The sequence below is a fragment of the Lycium barbarum genome, chromosome 3 (assembly GCF_019175385.1).
Source record: "Lycium barbarum isolate Lr01 chromosome 3, ASM1917538v2, whole genome shotgun sequence".
Classification (NCBI taxonomy): Eukaryota; Viridiplantae; Streptophyta; class Magnoliopsida; order Solanales; family Solanaceae; genus Lycium; species Lycium barbarum.
Window position 1 is genome coordinate 1554109 of NC_083339.1, and position 20778 is coordinate 1574886.

The 20778-nt window shown below is 36.1% G+C and overlaps 2 protein-coding genes and 1 long non-coding RNA gene across 3 annotated transcripts; 1 reads left to right on the forward strand and 2 right to left on the reverse strand.

Annotated features, from left to right (window-relative positions):
- Positions 1 to 7197: 7197 nt before the first annotated feature.
- LOC132629867 (F-box/LRR-repeat protein At1g67190-like) lies at positions 7198 to 9476 on the reverse strand. Its single transcript, XM_060345264.1, has 2 exons — positions 9316 to 9476; positions 7198 to 9221 (listed from the first exon to the last, which is right to left on the reverse strand). Exon 2 carries the CDS (start codon positions 8613 to 8615, stop codon positions 7356 to 7358), a length of 1260 nt encoding a protein of 419 aa, XP_060201247.1. The 5' UTR covers positions 8616 to 9221; positions 9316 to 9476; the 3' UTR covers positions 7198 to 7355.
- A 2445-nt stretch (positions 9477 to 11921) lies between these two features.
- On the reverse strand, positions 11922 to 20614 carry LOC132629868 (iron-sulfur assembly protein IscA-like 1, mitochondrial). The gene is made up of 3 exons (XM_060345265.1): positions 20297 to 20614; positions 13100 to 13217; positions 11922 to 12239 (listed from the first exon to the last, which is right to left on the reverse strand). Exons 1-3 carry the CDS (start codon positions 20484 to 20486, stop codon positions 12146 to 12148), a joined length of 402 nt encoding a protein of 133 aa, XP_060201248.1. The 5' UTR covers positions 20487 to 20614; the 3' UTR covers positions 11922 to 12145.
- LOC132629869 (uncharacterized) lies at positions 17639 to 18881 on the forward strand. Its single transcript, XR_009578443.1, has 2 exons — positions 17639 to 17778; positions 18622 to 18881. It is a non-coding gene; the product is annotated as an uncharacterized LOC132629869 (long non-coding RNA).
- Positions 20615 to 20778: the final 164 nt, after the last annotated feature.

Consider the following 20778-nt stretch of genomic DNA (forward strand, 5'->3'; position numbering starts at 1 on the left):
AGTAAATCCAGCTTTCTTGAAGGTGAATGACTCTGAAAAGAAACTCTTTTCTGTTTCCCGACTAAGCAATGAACACATCTCTTTAACTTTGCTTGTTTCACTCCAGAAAGCACATTCTTCTTAGCCAAGTTATCAATCCCTTTCTCGCTCATATGACTCAGCCTTCTATGCCATAATTCTGATGAAGTATCATTCTCCACCAAATTTACTGAGTCACCACAAATGGAGCCCTGAAATAAGTACAAGTCAGACATCTTGTAACCTCGAGCCACAACCATTGAACCTCTAATTAGCTTCTACTGGCCACCACCAACGGTTTGATCATAACCCTCATCATCAAGCTTTCCTACAGAAATTAAATTCAGACGAACATCTGGAGCATGCTTGACATTGTTAAGAACCAACCTCAAACCGTTCTTAATATTCAAGCAAACTGTGCCAATACCAAGTACCTCAACCTCACTATCATTTTCCATTCGTAAATTTTCAAAATTACCCGGAGTATAAGAAGAAAATAATTCCTTCTTTGGCGTGATATGAGAAGTGGCACCTGAATCCACAAATCAGGTAGACTCATCACAAACAAGATTGATATCATTTTTACGACAAGCAACGAGAAGATCATTTTCAGCAACAACAACAACACGATTTTCATTATCGCCTTTTTTTTTGCCTTTTCTGGTCTCTCTTAAACTTGTAGCAATGTTTCTTGATGTGACCTTTCAAGTGACAATAGTCACATGTAAGATTCTTGTATCTGCTTGTACCAGGAGGTTCTTGACTTGCTTCTACTTTTACCTCTATCATTTTGACCTCTGAAACTACTTCTGCCCCTGTCTTCAGTAACTAAAACATCGGAGTATGAAGTTGAAAAAGACGAAGCTTGAGATCTTCTTCTCATCTCTTCATTCAAAACATCACTCTTAGCATATTCCGTAGTTACACCATCACTGGGAGCAGAATTAGTCAAAGAAACTCGAAGAGTTTCCCAAGAGTCTGGCAGAGTATTAAGAAGCCAAAGTCCCTATATTTCTTCATCAAACTTGACACCCATTCCAGATAGCTGATCAAGGACACACCCTGAAAATCATTGATATGATTAGAAATAGGGATGCCCTCTTTGTATCTAATATTCATCAATTGTTTTAGTAGGAACAACTTATTATTGCCAGTATTTGAAGCATAAAATGTCTCGAGCTTTTCCCACAAGCTTTTAGCATTTGTCTCGTTCACAATATAATTTCGAACATTATCTTCAACCTATTGCCTAATATAGCCACAAACCTGTAAGTGCTCAAATTCTCAATCCTCATTTTCAATAGACTCGGGTTTCTTAGAAGCAAACACAGGTAAATGCAATTTCTTGACAAATAGAAGATCTTTCATCTTGTTTTTCCAAATATGGTAATTACTGCCATTTAAATAAGCCATCTTGCTCATATTTGCCTCCATCATTCAAATAGATATTCAACACAACCAAATACAATCGCAAGCTCTGATACCACTTTGTTGGGAAGAAACAAGCAATAACCAAATTGCACGACGAGATAACAGCGGAAGAAATACCCAAGTCGAAACTTCCCACACTATTTGAACCAAGAGAAGACAATAAACACTAGCACAAATGGAAATCCAAGCAGCAGCTATACCAACAATAAAATAGCAAAGCAAGCAAAAATAAATCGAATGGAAGAGACACCAAATTTACGTGCTAAAACCCGTTCAAGGTGAAGAGGAAATATCCACGGGACCTCCGGCCACAAAAGCTCCACTATAAACAACAAGAGTTACAACAATGTTCTCCAAATGGCTACAACAACAAAGCCAAGCACGGAGCAACAATACATAAAAGATAGGACCAAAACCAGTGAAGAAAAGAGAGAAATCACCCCCAAAAATGAGCTATTGTTCGTACTCGAAAACTGGAGCTACAAACCACAAAATCCGATCTCCACCGTTGAAATCGAAGAACCAGATGTTGAGAACCCCTAGTTCATACTTCAGCACGATCCAACGGTTAACGAATCAGGAAACGCAATTTAAAGCGGACTGCTGTAGCAGAAAATTTGTGAACGAAAATCTGTTTTCTCTCTCACGTTTTTCTCTCTATATGGCTGCTATGAATTCACTCTTGTGTTGTGAATAAGACCTAAATTGATCCTATATATAGAGGAAATTTTGGGCAAAATTGGCCTGGTCCAAATTGGATTATATTTTATTAATCCACTTCCATATAGAAAGGGAAAACCCAAAAACTTAACACTCACTAATGTAGTGTTATATTCTAAATTAATTGTCCAACATGCTGCTTATATTTGTTTACAGTTACATCTATTTTGCAACATAGAAAATTTCACTACACAATAAACTAATGTTTGAAATTTTCAAACATTTCAACTTTATCCCTATTTTGGATCTACTTTTCGTTATATTAGAGCAATATGTTTTAAACTCTTACCTTACTAATATAACCAAATATGCACCAGATTTGAGATGTACTCATTTTATATAAATAAAAAACTTGTGTTTATGCAGGTACCAAGGGGTGCTCTAGGGATATTTGTCGACAGTTTGGTACGGTTTTTAAATAGTTTGGTTCTATATTTTCGGTATCATCATCATTATCATACCAAAATAAATTAGGTATGATCAGAACCCAACAGTTGACTCAGATCTCGTATATATGTTAAAAGATACACTAAAATAAGTCGAATAATAGATTTTGAACCCAATAAATCAAATAAATTGTGCTAAAATTCTAAACTGGAACCTAAAAAATTCAAGTCAGGGATCTGCATTTGCAGAGTACTTGTATTTCCAACCAGCAAAGATATCGAATAACTCTACCTAACACGACTTAGGCTTATGAGCACAAAACACCAATATTCACAAAGGAAAAGGTGATATATGCACGTCTTCCTGGCTGGTACATTTTCCTGTAGGGGGACACAAGACAACTATAAAGAGATGTATTAGAGAAAGTAGTGATATCCCTATGTATCTTCATCACAAAATCCATTTTGCTTTTTGATAAAGTAAAAAAGAGAAGTCTTCATTCAAATGATTTTGTTCCTATATTCCACATTGTACAGAAAATGTGGCATTTCCCATATTATAAGACTGTTAATCAAGAACAGACATCTCATGCCGACACTGGCTGCAGTTATTACAACTTTGTTACATCCGAATAAGTAATTTGTACGTACTAGTGAAATATGTGCAGTTGCCCGGCATTTAAAGCTGGTAGAAAGCACCTGGCTACCAGGTTGGTTAAATGCTATTTAATCGAAAAATAGTACTCATTATTCTAAAAAATAGATCCTAGAGACTCTTTTGGTTTCATCAGATGACTGGGAAAAAAAAGGCTTCATCAGATGTGTAGCACTGCTAATAGAATATACACAAGATCAAGTCCTCATCGGAAACACATCTGAATTACCATTACAAACACATTGTGAACATAGATTGCATACATGTTCTGCAACACTGCATAAAACGTGTGACCTACTAAAGGATAACCTGATACAAAGGAAAAAACTATTTAACAACAGTAAAATACTTTGTGGAAGTGTCATTTCAAAAATGAATGGACAAATCAGGTATGATGTAGTATAGCAACTTCAAATAATGCCTTCACTGTCCAGCCAACTTACAGAATAGTCCATATCGTCTTCTTTTTTGTTTTTTTCGTTCAACCTGATAAGTCATTCATGATACCAAAAAGTGTCTGGAAGGGAACAAAACTCTTCCTACTAGACACGTAGGTGCGATGATATACTTCACGAGCAAGGTCTCTGATTCAAGTCCAACATGGGGCAACTGCAACAGGGAAAAGAATAAAAGAAGCATATAACTGCAACAGGGAAAAGAATAAAAGAAGTATATAACTACTTCATCCATGCTCCACTTGGCTCGGAGGGATATAGCTCAGTTGTAGAGTTCCGCTCTTGCAATTGATTTCTTGCGATTACGGGTTGGATGTCTAATTGTCCAAGCTACATTTTCTCCAAAGAAATCAAAATTGTGACAGATATGTAGGGAGCATGATACAGGATAACAACAGCAAAGAAATGAAACAAAAGTACACCAAAAATGGTCAAACATTAAATCAGGCATTAACCAAAGTTAAAGCATGTTCTACTGGAACTGCAGAGCCATTTATATTATCATATGACTCATCGGAAAGGGGTTATAGAGAAGTCAATTGGGATTAATGTTGAAGAACACTAACAACAACATAAATAACACTATGCCTCAGTCCCAAACAAGTTGGGTCGGCTATATGAATCCTCACTGACCATATGCTATACCTTTTAAACTCATCTTATGCCAACATTAACACTGAAGAAGACTAAGAGCCACATAAGTTATTAGTAACGGAAGATATACAGGATACATAGAAAGAAAAAGAATAGTGATCTAGGCAATACACGCCATCCCAATAAAAGACTTGTATAACTTCAATCATTTGCTCAAAATTTACAGGGCAGACATGCTTGACATGCTTATATAACTACTAATATTCTGTCCACCCTTCAAAAGTTTCATAAGGTTATTCATTTAACAATTCAAGCTTTACATTAGGTCCTCATGTTCTCCGTACCAAATCGACTTGTCATCAGTTGTTGTTTATTTGTTCTATGAAGTGTTGTCAGCGCGTGCTTGAGAAAGGTTGCGCACTTCATGTTTACTTAGGTGCTTCAGCAAAGACGCCAAAGTGACACCAAGTGTGCCTCAGCAGAAACCAGCCAATCAATAACTTGAAGAAGCCGACACGAACAGATAGATATAGCCGAAGAAATGATACATCATTTGTTAAGGAAACATGATGTATGAATATGTTTAGATTAGAAATAGGAAATCACAAATTAGTATAAGAAAACTAGTCACCAAACTGGATTAGAAAGAACATGTATCTTTCATTCTAAGCAGAACTTAAGAATTTTTTTGTAGTTGATTGACATAGTTTTCACATTTTATTTTTCAATTAATTGCAGTTTTATAATGTTTATAGTAATTTTTTCCTGTACATTGTAAATTTCTTATTTTTTTCATTTTATGCTCTACTCAGAGGCAGATCCAGGATTTGAACTCTATAGGTTCAATTTTTAGGGTTAGCATTGCACCTATTATATTGTAAAAGCTATAGGTTCGTATCTACCCTTTATTGTTTTTAGTGAATTTTTACTCATAAATTTACACTCCGTCCTGAAAGTACGGGGTTCATATGAACCAGTAGCGACAAGTTACACCCACCCCTGGCTTTGCGTCAAAGTTGCACACGTTATTTGACTTTGCGGTTAAAGCTCCATATTTTGATGTTTTTATGCTTTTCGCATTTGATAACATTAATACTACTAATATCGAGATAAATTTGCAAGTCAAACAATTTTCCTAGTTTTACTGTTGGACCAAGTATGTCTTGAAAAATGAGATAGAGGAAGTGTTTTGCGCAACTTCAGACAGGTTAAAAAGCTAATACCTGTTCTTTCCTCTCCTTTTACTTCCCTTCTTCTATCACATTACTTGTGGTTAGATAGTTATCTAAAGTCAAACTGAAGTCTCTCTTCACAAGCATGAGTAAGATCAGAAGTACATAGCCGAGGACAAAACCTGGAGAATATGTCGCTTCAGTCATTGATACAGTCAAACCTCTCTATAACCGCGTCATTTATTTGTATATATTTTTTTTGTTATAGCAAAATGCTGTTGCAGAAAACATATAATAGAACATAACATGAAAATTCGGTTCCAAAAAAAACTTGGCCGTTATAGTGAAATGTTGTTATAGAGGATGGATGTTATAGAGGTTTGACTATATAAGATATTATGTCTGTAAGTTCAAAGAGTGCCGGAAATGTAAGGGTAATCTGAACTGAAAGAGAAAGATATTCTCTAGAAGAATTTTACGCTTTAAATTGTTTAAAGTAGTTAATTATGTGTATAGTTATGTTTGTATGTTGTTGTTAAGGTTTATTCCTACAACCTATAGTTTAGATTTTTCGGGTTTTCTTGTGTCTTTTGGATTTTCTTTCCACGTGCAGTAATTTAGATGCTGCAAAATCAAGCCAAATTAGCAACTTTTACAGACTGAAAAGCTATCAAACAGCTTGATTTTTCAAGCCAGTATCCCTATATATACGTGCAGCAAAACTAAGTCGAGTATTTAAGTGGAGAAGGGTAGAGGCAGGCCCATTATCCCCGAGTTTCAAAAGCTGCGGTTGGTCTTAAGGGTTGGCTGAGATAGATTTCTCAGTCATATGAAAAAAGAAAATATATATATATATATATATAAATATAGCAGTACAGCCATGAAGAGATCTGATTTTCCAGCTGACTTCTCCGTAAGCTTCCACCAGTGAAGCATATATATCTTTTGTGTAGAAGGCAGAAGTGTAGCTCAATATTTAGAGTCCTCTCCATCACTATAGCCTTGCTTAATCTTTTATTCTCTGCTAACCTCATCACTGTTTCTCCACTTACTCGCATTTTTCCAACCCCTCAGACTGCAGTGAAAAAACAATATCTCCCTAAGGCAGAAGTTGAATTATTTCAGCTACTCAAAGTGTAAAAAACAAAATTACCGAACAACCTAAGGCTGAATCCTTCAATAAATTCACATTTATCAAGAAAATTAAGCTCTTTCCTTATCTCACTTCAGGATTTTACCCCATTACAAATCTCATAGATAATATGTTTTCTAATAGTGGGTGTCTAGACCAACTTGCACACACCAAATTCCATACATAAATTTTTTCTATTAATATATATATAAAGAAAAGGGAAGGCTCTAAAACTGGTCAGGAGAAGGATTCACTTAAATTAGGTCCTCAAATGAAAAGGGTATTCTCAATTATGCATCAGATTTCAGGAGAGAAAAGAAAAAGTAGGAATCAGCAACTATATCTGTATTTCAAGAATGTATATATACACAGCACCTACCAAAGGAAAAAGAGAAACAAAAGAGCGTGAATATACTGTTTATTTTAGCACTATGGCGTTTTTCCCTTTGTCAATACCAGCTAATTTTTTTATTTTTTTTCAACTCCATGCATCTATATCAATGAACTAAAACGCGGACAAGGAAGCTTCCTTATAAAAAAAAAAAATTAAGAAAAGGCAGAGGATTGAGGAAAATTAGTAACAACAGAAGCAGTGCACATTACTGCACAAACTAGTATCAACAAGGATAGAAGAAATGCAAACGATATGCTTACTTGAATTGAAAGAAAATAATTTCAAATTTGGCGAACGACAAAATTTATCATAAAGAACAGTGTTACACCAATATACAAAAAAAGACAATCAGCACTAAGGATCATGTACCTCCAAGCAGAGAACAACTGTTCAAAAATCTATTCATATTCAAACTGAACATGTACATGCAAATATTTCCTCATAAGCCTTACAATAAAAGACGTGAAGTTGGCTAACGTATGGCATTCTTCGTGCGTTTTGGTTTCTGAAACAACCCCATAAATTACCAACTTCCTCAAGTTCGGGCACCTTTCGAGTAGGCCCGCTACCCAATGCGAGAACAAGTCACTAATCACCATCCATCCGAGCTCCAGGACAACCACATTTTCCAATCGAAAAGAATCTTCCGATCCATACTGAAGTCCCGTCTCTCTTAGTTCGTAGCTCAATGACAAATGACTTAATTGAGGAAAACAAGCGGAAATCGTCTCGATATCCACTGCCTCATCATCATCATCGAATACAACTTGCCATAGCCTCAATCTCCTCAGCTTTGACGATTTTGCTATCATATGATGGAACTTAGACCACATGATTGTGAAATTACTGACGTCCACGATCTCGAGATTTTCAGCACTCTCACCAATATCGAGATGGATGACGCTGACATCATCGATCTTAAGAAGTTTTAACTTCCCCTTGCTGACAAGCTCGAAATCCTCAAGCGTACAATCTTTCAAATGCAGCTTCTCAAGACTATCGGCCTCCAGAATGATTTTATCCAAACTAACGGCTTCGACATAGATATCTTTCAAAGAGTTACTCGTCAGCTCCATTGTCGCTTGTGGATCAGACATAACGATGTCTATACTAACAAGATTCAAGACCTCGACTTTTGGGCAGGCTGTGAGGAAAAGAGTCAAGTCTAAAGCCGACATACTCACGTAACTTAACGAAAGAAACTTCAAGCAAGGGAATTTTTGGTAACTCGGTTCGACTCCAGTGATCGTATTGTGTGCAAGAGCTAACACTTCTAGCCTCTGTCGACCACATTTTTCGAGTATATTAATGTTCGGAGTAGTCCTGACGTTGTAATATAACTGGCGTAACGTTTCTCTGGTATACATTAGCCAAGCTATTACTGGAGCAGCGGAGAACTCATCGACATCATCCATGAGGATCGATAGGGAATGCAGTCCGTTAGTTTGGAAAATCGTCTGAGTTATGATTATTTCGAGTCTGCTCCTTGTGAGCTCATGATAAACCGGCCAGTCATTCGAGTTAAACGTCAGCGTGTGAAGATGACTTGTCCAAGCCTGTCGCCATTTTCGACAAGTGGAAGATGCAATCACAACGTCACGGGCAGCTCCGAGCCGGGACAAAATGTTACCAATGACCTCAACAGGAAGGTACTCCATATACCCTCAAATAAAAACAACAAATCCCAAAGGGGTCCCTACAAAAAATGCTATAGTCCAAGAAATACAATTGAGCCACTTAAATCTCCAAACTTCATCACAACATTATCCAAGTGACTCTTATCAATGAATCCAAAGGCCAACATAAACTAATCAAACTCCAGATTATCAACAAAAAAGGGAATATCCAGAGTCCCTTTTTAGTGAATTAGCAAATTATAAATCTACCAGACATAAATTTTCTTGATTCCCACTACAAGTCAGCCAAAAATCCAAATCCAGAATCTGGTCAAGTTAAAGTTTTGACCTTTGGGGCAATATTTGAGGAGCCAAAAATCTCATCTTTAACTCATCAATTACCAATCCTGAAACCCATAATCAAGAATCTAGTTTCTGAAAAATACCAATTTCAAGTTTTGACCTTTGGGGCAATATCTGATGAACTAAAAATCCCATCTTTAACTCATTAATTTACCAAACCTGAAACCCATAATCAAGAATCTGGTTTCTAAAAAAAGATACAAAAGGCTACCAAGTTAAAGTTTAGACCTTTGGGGCAATATTTGAGGAGCCAAAAATCCAATCTTTAACTCATAAACTTCCATCCTGAAAAATCCATAACACAGCACAATATAAATAACTAAATCAAGAAACTAAAAAAAGTTAAAACAGAAAATCTCAAGAATTTAACAAAGCTTACCATATGAATCATAGGATCATGATCACAACCTAGAAACAAGAAATCAATCAATCAAACAAACAAAAAAAAAAGAATAAAGAGGAACAATGGAAGGAATCTCATTTTTTTTAAGTTTTTTTTTTTTTTAATGTGAGAGAAATGGTCAAGTTAGCATTGTGGGGGTGGGGGTGGGGTGGGGAGAGACAAGACAAAAAACACACAACAGTAAGTGTGTGAAAAAAGTGGGTGGCACGTGAGAATCTTTGTCACACTGGACTTTCAACTAACCAATCATAGAACACAACTGTAGAAAAACCAACTAGTTTAACTGCATGATCTGTAAAGCAATAACTAAGGAATATTTTTTTCTTTTTTCTTTTTTCTTAGTTGTTTTTAATATATAGTGGACCCGCAGTGGCGAATCTACTTAGGAGATTGAGTCCGATATGCGGGAGAGATATCCCGGGTTATTTGCTGATTCAGGTACTTTCCCTCATTTCTACTCCTTGTGGCTCGAGGGCGAGCGATTATTTAATTAGTATCTGATGTAACGACTCGATTGGTCGTTATAGTGCTATTGTAATAGCTTTTTATTCTTTTATAATTATTAGTTTCTTGGCACGCGTGCATGTCTGAATGTAAAACTCGATTTAGTAGATAATAACAATATCATTAAATAAAATATTTATAGATGAACGTTAATTACAGGTAGAAAAGCGTGAATTTCCAATTAAAAAAAAGACGTACTATATCCAAATCGTATGAAATTTAATAAATATCGTAAAGGCAAATGTAGTAGGGGTTGGGTAGAACTTAGAAGGCTAGCCAAGGTTGTTTCGAGCAGACGAGGTCAGCTCTGTGAGCAAGGACTTGTCTAGAGGCGGCATTGCAATCATGGGCTTATAGACGTCACTCAATTAAAGAATAAACCACAAGTTTTTAATGATCAATGTGTATCAAATATTATAAATGGATTTAGATTTAGCTCCTTGAGTTAGCATTAAATGTTGATTATTTTTCCCGAATATAATTATCTATCCTTAGAATCAATTAAATTAAATCTTCTCTCGATTAACTATAGCCATTTGATCTTTAGAACAGATTAAGAGTTCAATAGGTGTATGGGTTATTAAGTGACGAATTTTAGGATTATTGTTCAAGTGCTGGATAACCAATTAAAGAACGATTCCGACCCTTTTTATTTTTTTTATTTTTAGAATAAAAGGTAACTAAAGGTCAGAGAAAACATAATATTTCGAAGTTTAAAATATGTGTCTTTTGCAATTTGAGTTTGAATATATATTTCTTTTGCAAATAAACATAATTCTATGGTGCTTATTGACTATTGCGTTCATTGCTTTAACACTCACTTGTCCGACGTAATTTGATGAAATAGTTAATTGCGATTATAACTGGTCCAAAGCACCGCCCATTAAAAAAAAAAAAAAAAAAAAAAAAAAACCCTACTGCATGATTATTAAGAACTTAACAAAATTAAATGAACTAACAAAAATGGAAGTTGATGCACACCAATGAACTTACCCCTGAAAGGACAAGGCTAGTGTATATGGGTTGTGGAGGGATGGTTAGATCTCTTCATCTTTAATTAGAGATCTCGATTTCAAATCCTGAGATTGAAAAAAATCATGTTGGCAATGCCGCCCCCAAAATGGGCCCTACAACGCGCGATCTGGATATAATCGGGTGTTCTGGTACTTGCGAATACCGAACAACGGGTGAGAAATCAAAAAAAAAAAAGGGACAAAGATAAAGTTAAAGAGCTATGATTGGAGGGTTTTTTGCATTTCTGAAAGATGGTTTTTCATTGGTGGTCTTTCATTAGAAGAGTCAAATTAAAGGAGGAAGACAACTTTAATGAATCAGAACAAGAAATGAAGAACACTCGTGACAAACTGACAGATTGTTAATTCTTGTACGACACTAAATTTACTCATTATTATGTTCTATACTTCTACTCAAGTTGAAAGTCTCACTCCTTCTATCATCTTGGTCCAATATTATACTAGGAACAAATGATCCTTCCACACTTGCTTCCACATTTTCATCTGCCACTATTATCTATATTTGCAGATGAATGCGTATGACACTCCTCCGTAACATATCATGAGCTCGATCCCACATATTTTAGACGATGCGACATAAGTTATCTACCTACCTTCAATTACTGGTTCATACCAAGTGGTTCTTTTTTCCTTATGACACTTCCAGTACTCTGAAATAAAGGCGAACTAAGATCAAATTATCCACCTTTGTCCGCTTGGGAAGGCTAACTCGGATAGATCAGATACGATGAAAACAGCCCATAAAAAAAGAGAGATCAGTCCAAAGTTTACACAGATTTGAAAAAAATTACTAAATTTTTTTTTTTTTTTTTTTTTGTCTTCGCCGAAATTTGAACTCTAGCCTCCCATGATTGTTTTTATTATATGGGGGGTTGGGAAGGGAAAATGGGGAAGGGGATTACAATGTGGGGATTCGAACTCTCACCAACAAGGTGAAAGTTCAGGTAACCAACTAACTGAGTTACTAGATCCCTACAGCCTCCCATGATTTACCCTTAGATATGAAGTTAATTTTACTGTTTGGTGGTTCTGCAACACCAGACCTCCAGTAAATAACATTCGCCAGAAAATCTTTCTATATCTGTACGATTAGTATCAGTAGATTTATACAACCAGCATGACTCGCAATTCTTACATCCAATGAACACATTAGGAAGATATATGTGTAAGATATGGCAGATAATTCCAGGAGTAAATCTTTATTTCATCATTTATCTATCCTAGTGAAAAGTACATTATAAACATCATGTCTCAGGGCGAAAATCATCTCACTTTCCAGCTCCTTTACTGGCTGTTGTCATGAAAGACTCGCCACAACCGCATTGCCCTTTGGAGTTGGGATTAATAAATATGAACTCAGACCTGCACATAAGATGTCAAAAGCCGTCACTAACTGCTGTGGACATTAAAACGAGGACGGGTTTGGACAAGTCAAAACATCGTTATAGGATTGTCTCAGGGCAGCAGCCGTTCATAGGACTGCTGCATCTGAGGTTTGGACCCTCGCCCCCTTAAATTTTCACCGCCAGAAACTAATACAGATAATAATAGTTAACCTCATTGGAATAAACCTCCTTTATGATGCCTAGTATGCTTAAACAAAAAACTAACATGAACTGAAATCCAAAAAGTGAGAAGATAAACAAGAAGATACGAAAATATTGTCTCCCTCATCCAATGGACTTGACAACTTCAATACAATATAGCTAGTGTATTCCCACGGGTGGGGCCTAGGGAGGGTAGAGTGTACGCAAACCTTACCCCTACCTCGTGGAGATAGAGAGGCTGTTTCCGAAAGACCCTCGGCTCATGGAGTTGACAACTTCATATTTCTCAAAACTAAACATATAATAGCAAAATTTTCCCAGAATAATTTGCACATGAACAAACGATAAAGACCCTAATTGACACTAGAACAGCTAATAAGGTATGTTACATGGCATTAGTACAAACTAAAGCAGAAGACCACAAAACTTAACCGCTGAACACCCAAAGAAAAATTAATGGCAACAGGTGGGAGTTGGATAACGCAGCAAGTGAGAAAGCTACAGAGAGTTCAGAATGTGGAAGATTACTTCAACTAGGTATCTCCAATCCTTTTCATGCCAAAAGCAAAATTAATCACTTGAGCAAAAAATTAAAAGGCTTAATACCCTATAGTGTTTCAGTGTCAGCCTAATAAAGTGACCAGCAATACAGAAACGGAAAAGTAAATCCCTTACCTCAATTTATCATCTACAAAATCCATTTTGGTGCCAATCACGTGCATCAGTGCCTTAGGATCAATAAGAATTTTTACTCCCTTCTCTTCAATCAACTCATCAAATTTAGCTTTCTCGTCTACAATGTTCAAAAGGGTTGTGATTAGAAACAAAACCACAAAAGAAATCCATTTAATGATCAGTTTGATTCTGTTTAACATCATTAGCCAGAGGCTAATTAGTCCTGCTGATGGATTATTTTGTGAGCGCGACGACATTAAATAAATTCAAAGGAGAGAGTTCATTAGAAAACACCAAATTGTCGCCTCCACGGCTTAGCTCAATTGGCAAAGGTTGAGAGGCTTGTGACTTAAGTCACAGGGTCGAGCCATGCGCCAAGCGAACTAAGTCTGGTATTTAAGTTGAGAAGGATAGAGCGGCAGGCCCATTACCCCGAGTTTCAAAAGCTACGATTGATCCTAAGGATTGACTCCAGATAGATTCTCAGCCATAAAAACAAAATAAGAAAACAAATTGTTTAAAACTTGGAAAATTTCAAATGCAAGTACTAGTTCCAGGACATTTAATCCATCTAATAGTGGGGCAACAATTCACTCCTCTCCCATTGACCAAATTTTGGTTGGTGCGAGAGGAGATAGGGTATTTGCATGATTTGCTTTAAAACTTGAAGGTGATTATAGTCGTGAACTGAGCAAAAAAAAGTTTCAAAGTCACTCTAAAGTGGAGGAAAATACTATATAATTGAACATGATTTAAGTATGACTTTATACATATGCGTCCATCCAATTCGAAAACAAAAATATACACATGTCTTACCCAGTGAAAAAGTTCAAAACGAAATTAAGTTATTGTCATTCTTGACATAGATGAAAATGATCCCCACTAAAAGAAGGCATGAAAGTCCTCTTATATGTTCTAATATAGCAAATAATCCACTATGATGTTTGTTTTCAAAATATGGAAGCTCGTGGAGGACAATTGTTAGTGAGTAATGTATTTTTGTGATATTAGTAATATTATGAAAAGTTAAATAATTATGACAACCTAACGTAGAATGTGAACTTTTCATAATATTACCTTTTTCTTTTCACCTTCAAACAATTAATACTATGGAAAGTTCATATTCTACTTTAGGTTGTTAAAATTATTTAACTTTGTTTCCTAGATCGGTTTCTCTATATGAACCAAAATGTAAATGCCCAAGCTATAGTCAAAAAATGGAACAAGCCGCTTAGATGTATATCCTATTTGGACCAGGTAAATAGCAACAAGTAGTGTCGCACCCGGAACCTCCAAACCGTGGTTCCGGCTCTGATTAATAGCTATGATTATTAGTCATCGGATAGGCTTGCGATTTTCCAAAAACACAAGTTGGTTTTATCACATAGGGCCCATTTCGGGGTGGATGCAGCAGATGGAGGAGCAATTTTATCTCCAAGGAAATCAAAGCCAAAACTAAGAACAGCATTATGTGTTCTTACATTTAAGTTGTCGTATAATGACATTGTACTGCTCTCCAATATTGTATTTATTGCTCTATAATTTTTTCAGGAAAATCAATTATGCCGTGACTAGGAATTACGAAAAAAGAAGTTAACATTTATTGGTCCAAATGCATCAAAAGCTTGATCATAAATGTCCCGGAAAAAACATTTATCAAGCAAAGCAAGTATCACTTGAGGAGAAAAATAAATATAAATATAGATGACTTTTTTAAAGAAAATTGTGCATGAACTTACCAAAATTTAGTAACATGAGAAAGAATTTGCAAATCGATAAAACCTGAAGAACACCAATGCACTATCCGAAACAAAAGGAAAATGCCAATACTCTCCTATCCCGCAGAAAAAAAAAAAAGGAAAAAACAATTCTACTTTTGGCGCATTTGATTTTCATGAAATTCAAATTTCCTGTAGGGCCCCATGAATTGCTTCTAGAGCCCATGGAGTAATCTTTTGTGGATTTTGTCATCTCACCATGCATTAATTACGATGCTACTTTAAGATGTACCAAGCTCACAAAATATAATGGTTGTGAGCGTCTGAGCGATAAAAACGAGGTCCAATGAACAATTGCACCAAGGAGTTTATAGGTGAGCGATAAAAACGAGGTCAAATGAACAATTGCACCAAGAAGTTTATAGGTGAGCGATAAAAACAAGGTTGAATAAACAATTGCACCCAGGAGTTTACAGGCTGCAACCGCACTCCTATCATCTGCCCAGACAACAAGAAAGGACCTCTCGACTGAACAAGGTGAGCCATCTGAGTTTTCTCTTCTCAACATTCTCACGATCCAGATGAAACTGGGGCAGAAGGGCGAGTAAAGCTTCCCCTTATCTTTGTCTCTGAGTGTTCATCACGATTTCATCCTCTTTTGAACACTTTTAGAATCAAAGACTGATAAGCTTGGGAATGGACTCCAACCCGATTAAGATCCTCTAAAAGGGTTTTTTTTAGAATGTAATTAATATTAATGTCCTTTTGCTAAGGATGCTTCGCTTTCATTTTTAATCACCATCTTATTTCCCCTGATTAATGCCCATTTTACAATTTCATTTCTACAATTTTTGTTAGATGAGGCTCGTTTTAGTTTCAAAAAAAAAAAAAAAATTTGTTAGATGAGGAACAGGATCTCTCCTTCTATTAATTCACTTTTTTACCATATTTTTCCAAATGTAACTTCAGTCCTTAATGATTGATATGTCCTTCATCTCGACGTGTTTTCGTGATTACCTTAAATCATACTTTCCATCAATATGTACATCCATGTCAAGGCCGAGAACAACCCTATCTCGGCTTTCCTATATGAAATTCCACAATATGGATCCAATACAATTGGCAAGATCTCCTCCTTTAACTACCGAATACGGGATCTTGATTAAATTTCTTGCTCAATCTATCTTACACTCATTTGGTATGTGTGTCATAGGGTTTTAATATTCTGCACATTCTTGCTATTTCAGTTTGGAGGAATCCAATCCCAGTAAGTGTTTCTCTACTTTTTGGTGCATACACTTCTACATTTCCCCCGGTTTTGTATTTTTCCCCTTTACAGGTTGGCCGAAAGGAACTTTTGCTCCAAGTTATCTGATTTGCTTTCTGTGATATAAATTATTTCAGATACCACATTATCCACCCAATATTATTTACTTCCCCAAGTGCCAGAGCCTTTTAAGGAGGGAAACATTCTAAACCTCTCTTCAAATGAGCAATAACTTAATGCTTCAAAAATATCTAGCCATTGATGAATGTGATACTCATACTTGAAAAATTGTATCTGATACTCATATTCTGTTTGCACCAACTTCCTTTATGCTGTCCTTGTTCCCTTTTTTCCTCCTGTACTTTTTAAAATAGGGGTAAGTGTATTGTCACCCATTGACGAGAGTAATTGAATGTTACCTTTAGATTATAACTACAGCAAAATTTACATCATTCCATATTTTCCTACTAGTTTTAGATAATTCTTGGTTTGGGAAAAAAACACAAAGAACTTAGACCACACGGGGTGGCAAAAATAACCATCAATGGTAAATCGTTAAATTCTTACCTCGAGCATCAATATCTTAAGCTATAGTAGTACACAAATTCCCGTCTCTAAATCCTCCATGTTTAAGTGTTTCACTTCTGGGAAATCCACAGAACAGTTTAAGTGGACTCCATGAAGAAGTAAACTTTAATTCAGAAATGTTACACAAGTTCCCTTTTGTTCCCTTTTCTCTTCGCGTTTGTTTTTAAGTGCCTTAGTGCTTTTCTTTGAGAAGGAAGTGGCAGCACTATTACCTGATAAAATGTCATTCAAGTAACATTAAAGTTGCTTACATCATACCACTAGAATAGCCCATTAATGCCAACTTCTTTATTCCTCTACACTTAAAAAAAAAAAAAACAGATGGCAATACACCCCATTTGATGATTATCATAAACTTGAACCTTGAGTGAAGTTACGCATGAATCAAGTCATAGTCTTGTAATAACTGAGGAAAGAACAATTTTAGCATATCTCTTTTTTCTGTTTCTTCATCAGGTAGCTCATTAGTTGATGACTTACACTAATAGAACCAAATGAAGCTTATGCCTCCAAATTCAAGTTGCATTAAGCCCAAAAAGAACAAAGCCGTAGCAAGGAGCATATTATAAGCTTAACTTTGCTCTGCCAATACTATTTAAGCAGATCAAGGTGTTCCAATTTTCTAATTGATTGTTAGCATCAAGATGCTTCTTAGCTTTTATATTAGAGAGAGTAACCATATTACCTACCAGACAGAGACGCACCCGAAAGTTTCAAAATCTATTTTACTATACCGATGTGGAAATGCTACATAATGATTACACCTTTCCCCTACTTTACTACAGGTGGCGCTACAAGACCCAATAGTTTATGAACTAATGAATCAAGATCAACAGTATAAATTACTCAAACTGTTGGCCGAGGTGATCCATAAAGATTATGTATGGGGATCTACATTCAGAGAGGAAAGCTGGAAGTTCGTAGCTGACCAGATGCACAGAGAGCATCGACACTTTTCGGTTGTTCGTCTGAAGGCAAGATTTAAATATCTCAAGATGAAATACAGGTTATTCTCAATTTTGTTGGCCAGACGAGGAGTCCAATGGGATAGAAGGACTAATAGAGTAGTGTTTGCCCATGAAGGGGTGTGGCTATCATATGCCATGGTAAGCGTTGTTTTCTGCTTCATACTTTGATATAGAAGGATCAACATAACCAATAAGATTTGGGGATTTGCCTTCTGGGTCGAGCTCGTCGCACCGGGCATGCCTAGTGCGGGTTACCTCTCCTGTGTGATTTGCGAGCTATTGCACAGGAGCTGGGTTTACCCTGTGCACACCCGAAGGGTAGCGGCTGCTGGTTCCCATGTCATCAAAAAAAAAAACATAACTAATAAGATATAGAAGGATCTACCTAACTAAGAGCCTGTTTGGATGGGCTTATAACTTATGACTTTTGGCTTATTTTGTTATTTCGGCAGCAAAAACAAGTGCTTAAAAGCACTTTTTTATCTTACCCAATCACTACAAAAGTGCTTAAAAGCTATTTTGGCTTAAAAGCACCTAAAAAGCCAATCCAAACAGCCTCTAAGAAGAACCATATCAAGGACATCATTTATCAGGAATGAAGTGCAATTTTTATTTTTACTTTTTTGAAAAATATTAATCAAGGAATATATATCCTACTTGAAGGAGGCAGTATCCTTAATAGATCTGATAGGTGCTTTGTAACTGTTAGGATTTCATAGTTGGATCTGCTGTCCTATTTCTCTGTATCTATGGTTCTGGCACTAACCTAGTGCCTTTACTCAATATACAAGTTACCATTGTCAAAAAAAAGGATATTATAGTAAAGGAGCTACTGATGACACAAATTTTCCAAAACTCAAGGGAGACCACGAGCTTCATGTCTGCTGTTAACTATTTACCTCTTTAACAATAAAGATTGAAAGATTTAAGTGTTTCAGTCCATTTCAACTCACCCATGTTATATGCCAAATTGTTTTGTAGGAACATCCAGGGGCACGCCTATTTCGTTACTACGGCATTCAGCCAAGGCTTTTTGATGCCATGCGTGATGTCTTTGAAACCGGAGTTTCAATAGATGGAAGAGCATTGTGATACAAGTTTCTTCTTAAGCCAAAGGTGTTTTACAATTATGCAGTACTGTCTGCCAGGGTTACATCCTTAATCATATTCAGTCCAGTCTAAACACTATTTACTGTTACTTTTCCATATGAGTTGAATTATAACATCAGCTGAATCTTTTATGCAAAGTGCAGAGATTACACCATTTTTCTTTGATAAGTTTCCTGTTATAATTTTTCAACGGATAAATAAATGACCAAATCACTACATCCAAAGGTCTGGCATATAAGCCAATGAAATTGGTGAAAACCAAGGACGATCTAGTTCACTTGTGCTGACGGAAGGTAGCAAGTACCCGAACACCATGTTATTAAAAAAAGGTCAAATTGCCATTACTTGTCTTTTAACATGCTTTGATAATATATTTGCCTAGCAGTAGGCAGGGCCGGAGCCAGGTGGGAGCAAGGGGGTTCATCCGAACCCCTTTCGGCGTAAGTTAAAATTATTTTTTATGTATGTAGTAGATATTGAATCCCCTTTGCTTCTTCGTGTATTTACATGAGGGAATCTATGTATTACTTTTATGTAGGATAGAAGGTGGAATAACTAAATCCTGTATAACATACAACAACAACCCAGTGAAATCCCACAACGTGGGGTCTGGGGAGGGTATGGGGTCTGGGGAGGGTAATGATAATAATATATAAATTCCCTTATAAATAATCCCTGTATTACTAATACGTGCAATAACTCTAACCAACTACCAAACGATAATACATACGATAACTTGATATTTACCGGCGTAATTGAGAGTCTTAGATAAATTGAGGAAATTTTCAAAAATATACGGCCCAACCTAAAATATTACGTCACGTAGCCATAATTTTAGTTTATACAATATTATACAACATTATGCATAATTTATCATCCTTTCACTTTCCTCTCTCTTCTTTCCTTCACTTTTCCTTTCTTTGAGCTGAGGGTCTTAAACAACCTCTCTGCCCCACAAAAGCAGAGGTAAGGTCTGTGTACATCTTACCCTCCCCATACCCCACTTGTGGGATCAAACTGGGTATGTTGTTGTTTGTTGTATTATGCATAATGTATCAACCTCGTCTAAAAGCCTAAACAGGGTAACAAACTCAAAAATATGGGCTAAAGCATGTAAATATTTTTCTCCCCGTCGACATAAAGCCTAATTTTCCCTAACTAAATTATGTACAACTAATCCTTGCATAAAACAATACACAGATTCTCTCGTAACTAATGTTTGTATTACTAATACCTGCATAACTCTAACAAGCTACTCCCTCTACTTTCCCATATCAAGAGAAAAGTAATTTTATTTTTCCCGTTTTAGCATTAATTACTCATTCCAAATCATTTTCCAAATCCAATAAAATTATAACACAGGCATCATGGTAAAATACACACTTCATTTATTATTTCTTAAACGGCGTGAAAAATCAAAAGTGGAACGGAAGGAAGTACTAAACTACCCCTAATTTAGACATAGGAAAATTCGTCCACGTGAATTATTGTAACACAAATGATAAACATTTAATTTAATCATAGGAATATGATATTATTATTTTACCGGCGTAATTGAGGGTATAGGATAAGCCGTTACAACCACGAGCTTTAACACCGAGTTTAAGAAATGAACGTTGCCGTTGATGAAGTAGATTCCTTATTCTAACGGCAGCAGCGTCCGTAATAGTTATTGCCTGTCGCCGTACTGAATTTCCGATCCTCTCTGCCACCTTTGCTACCACCGGAGACGCCATATCGATATGTATCCGGCTTTTGTGTAGCTTTTTTTAACTTTAGGGGCTGTAAATATAGTTTTCTGACCTTTATGGGGGTGTGTAATGAATTAAACAAAACTATAACCGAAAGTAGCGTAATCGCATTAATTTTAATTTTTTGTGTTGAGAAAGTGACAAAATGGTCCCTTAAATAGCTTCACAAATCACAATTGTCCGGTTTTGGTTCTTTTAAGTTTGTCAAAAGTTAATACTTTTAGTCTCTATTAAATATTTATCAAATTTTATCTGTTGAATTTGACAGAAACAATTA

Coding starts and splice junctions, on each gene's coding strand:
- LOC132629868 (XM_060345265.1), bottom strand. CDS start 20,486: ATGGCGTCTCCGGTGGTAGCAAAGGTGGCAGAGAGGATCGGAAATTCA. Junction 13,218..20,296: donor CTATACCCTCAATTACGCCG/GTAAAATAATAA, acceptor TGAACATTGTAG/ACGAGAAAGCTAAATTTGAT. Junction 12,240..13,099: donor TTTGTAGATGATAAATTGAG/GTAAGGGATTTA, acceptor TCTTATGTGCAG/GTCTGAGTTCATATTTATTA.
- LOC132629867 (XM_060345264.1), bottom strand. CDS start 8,615: ATGGAGTACCTTCCTGTTGAGGTCATTGGTAACATTTTGTCCCGGCTC.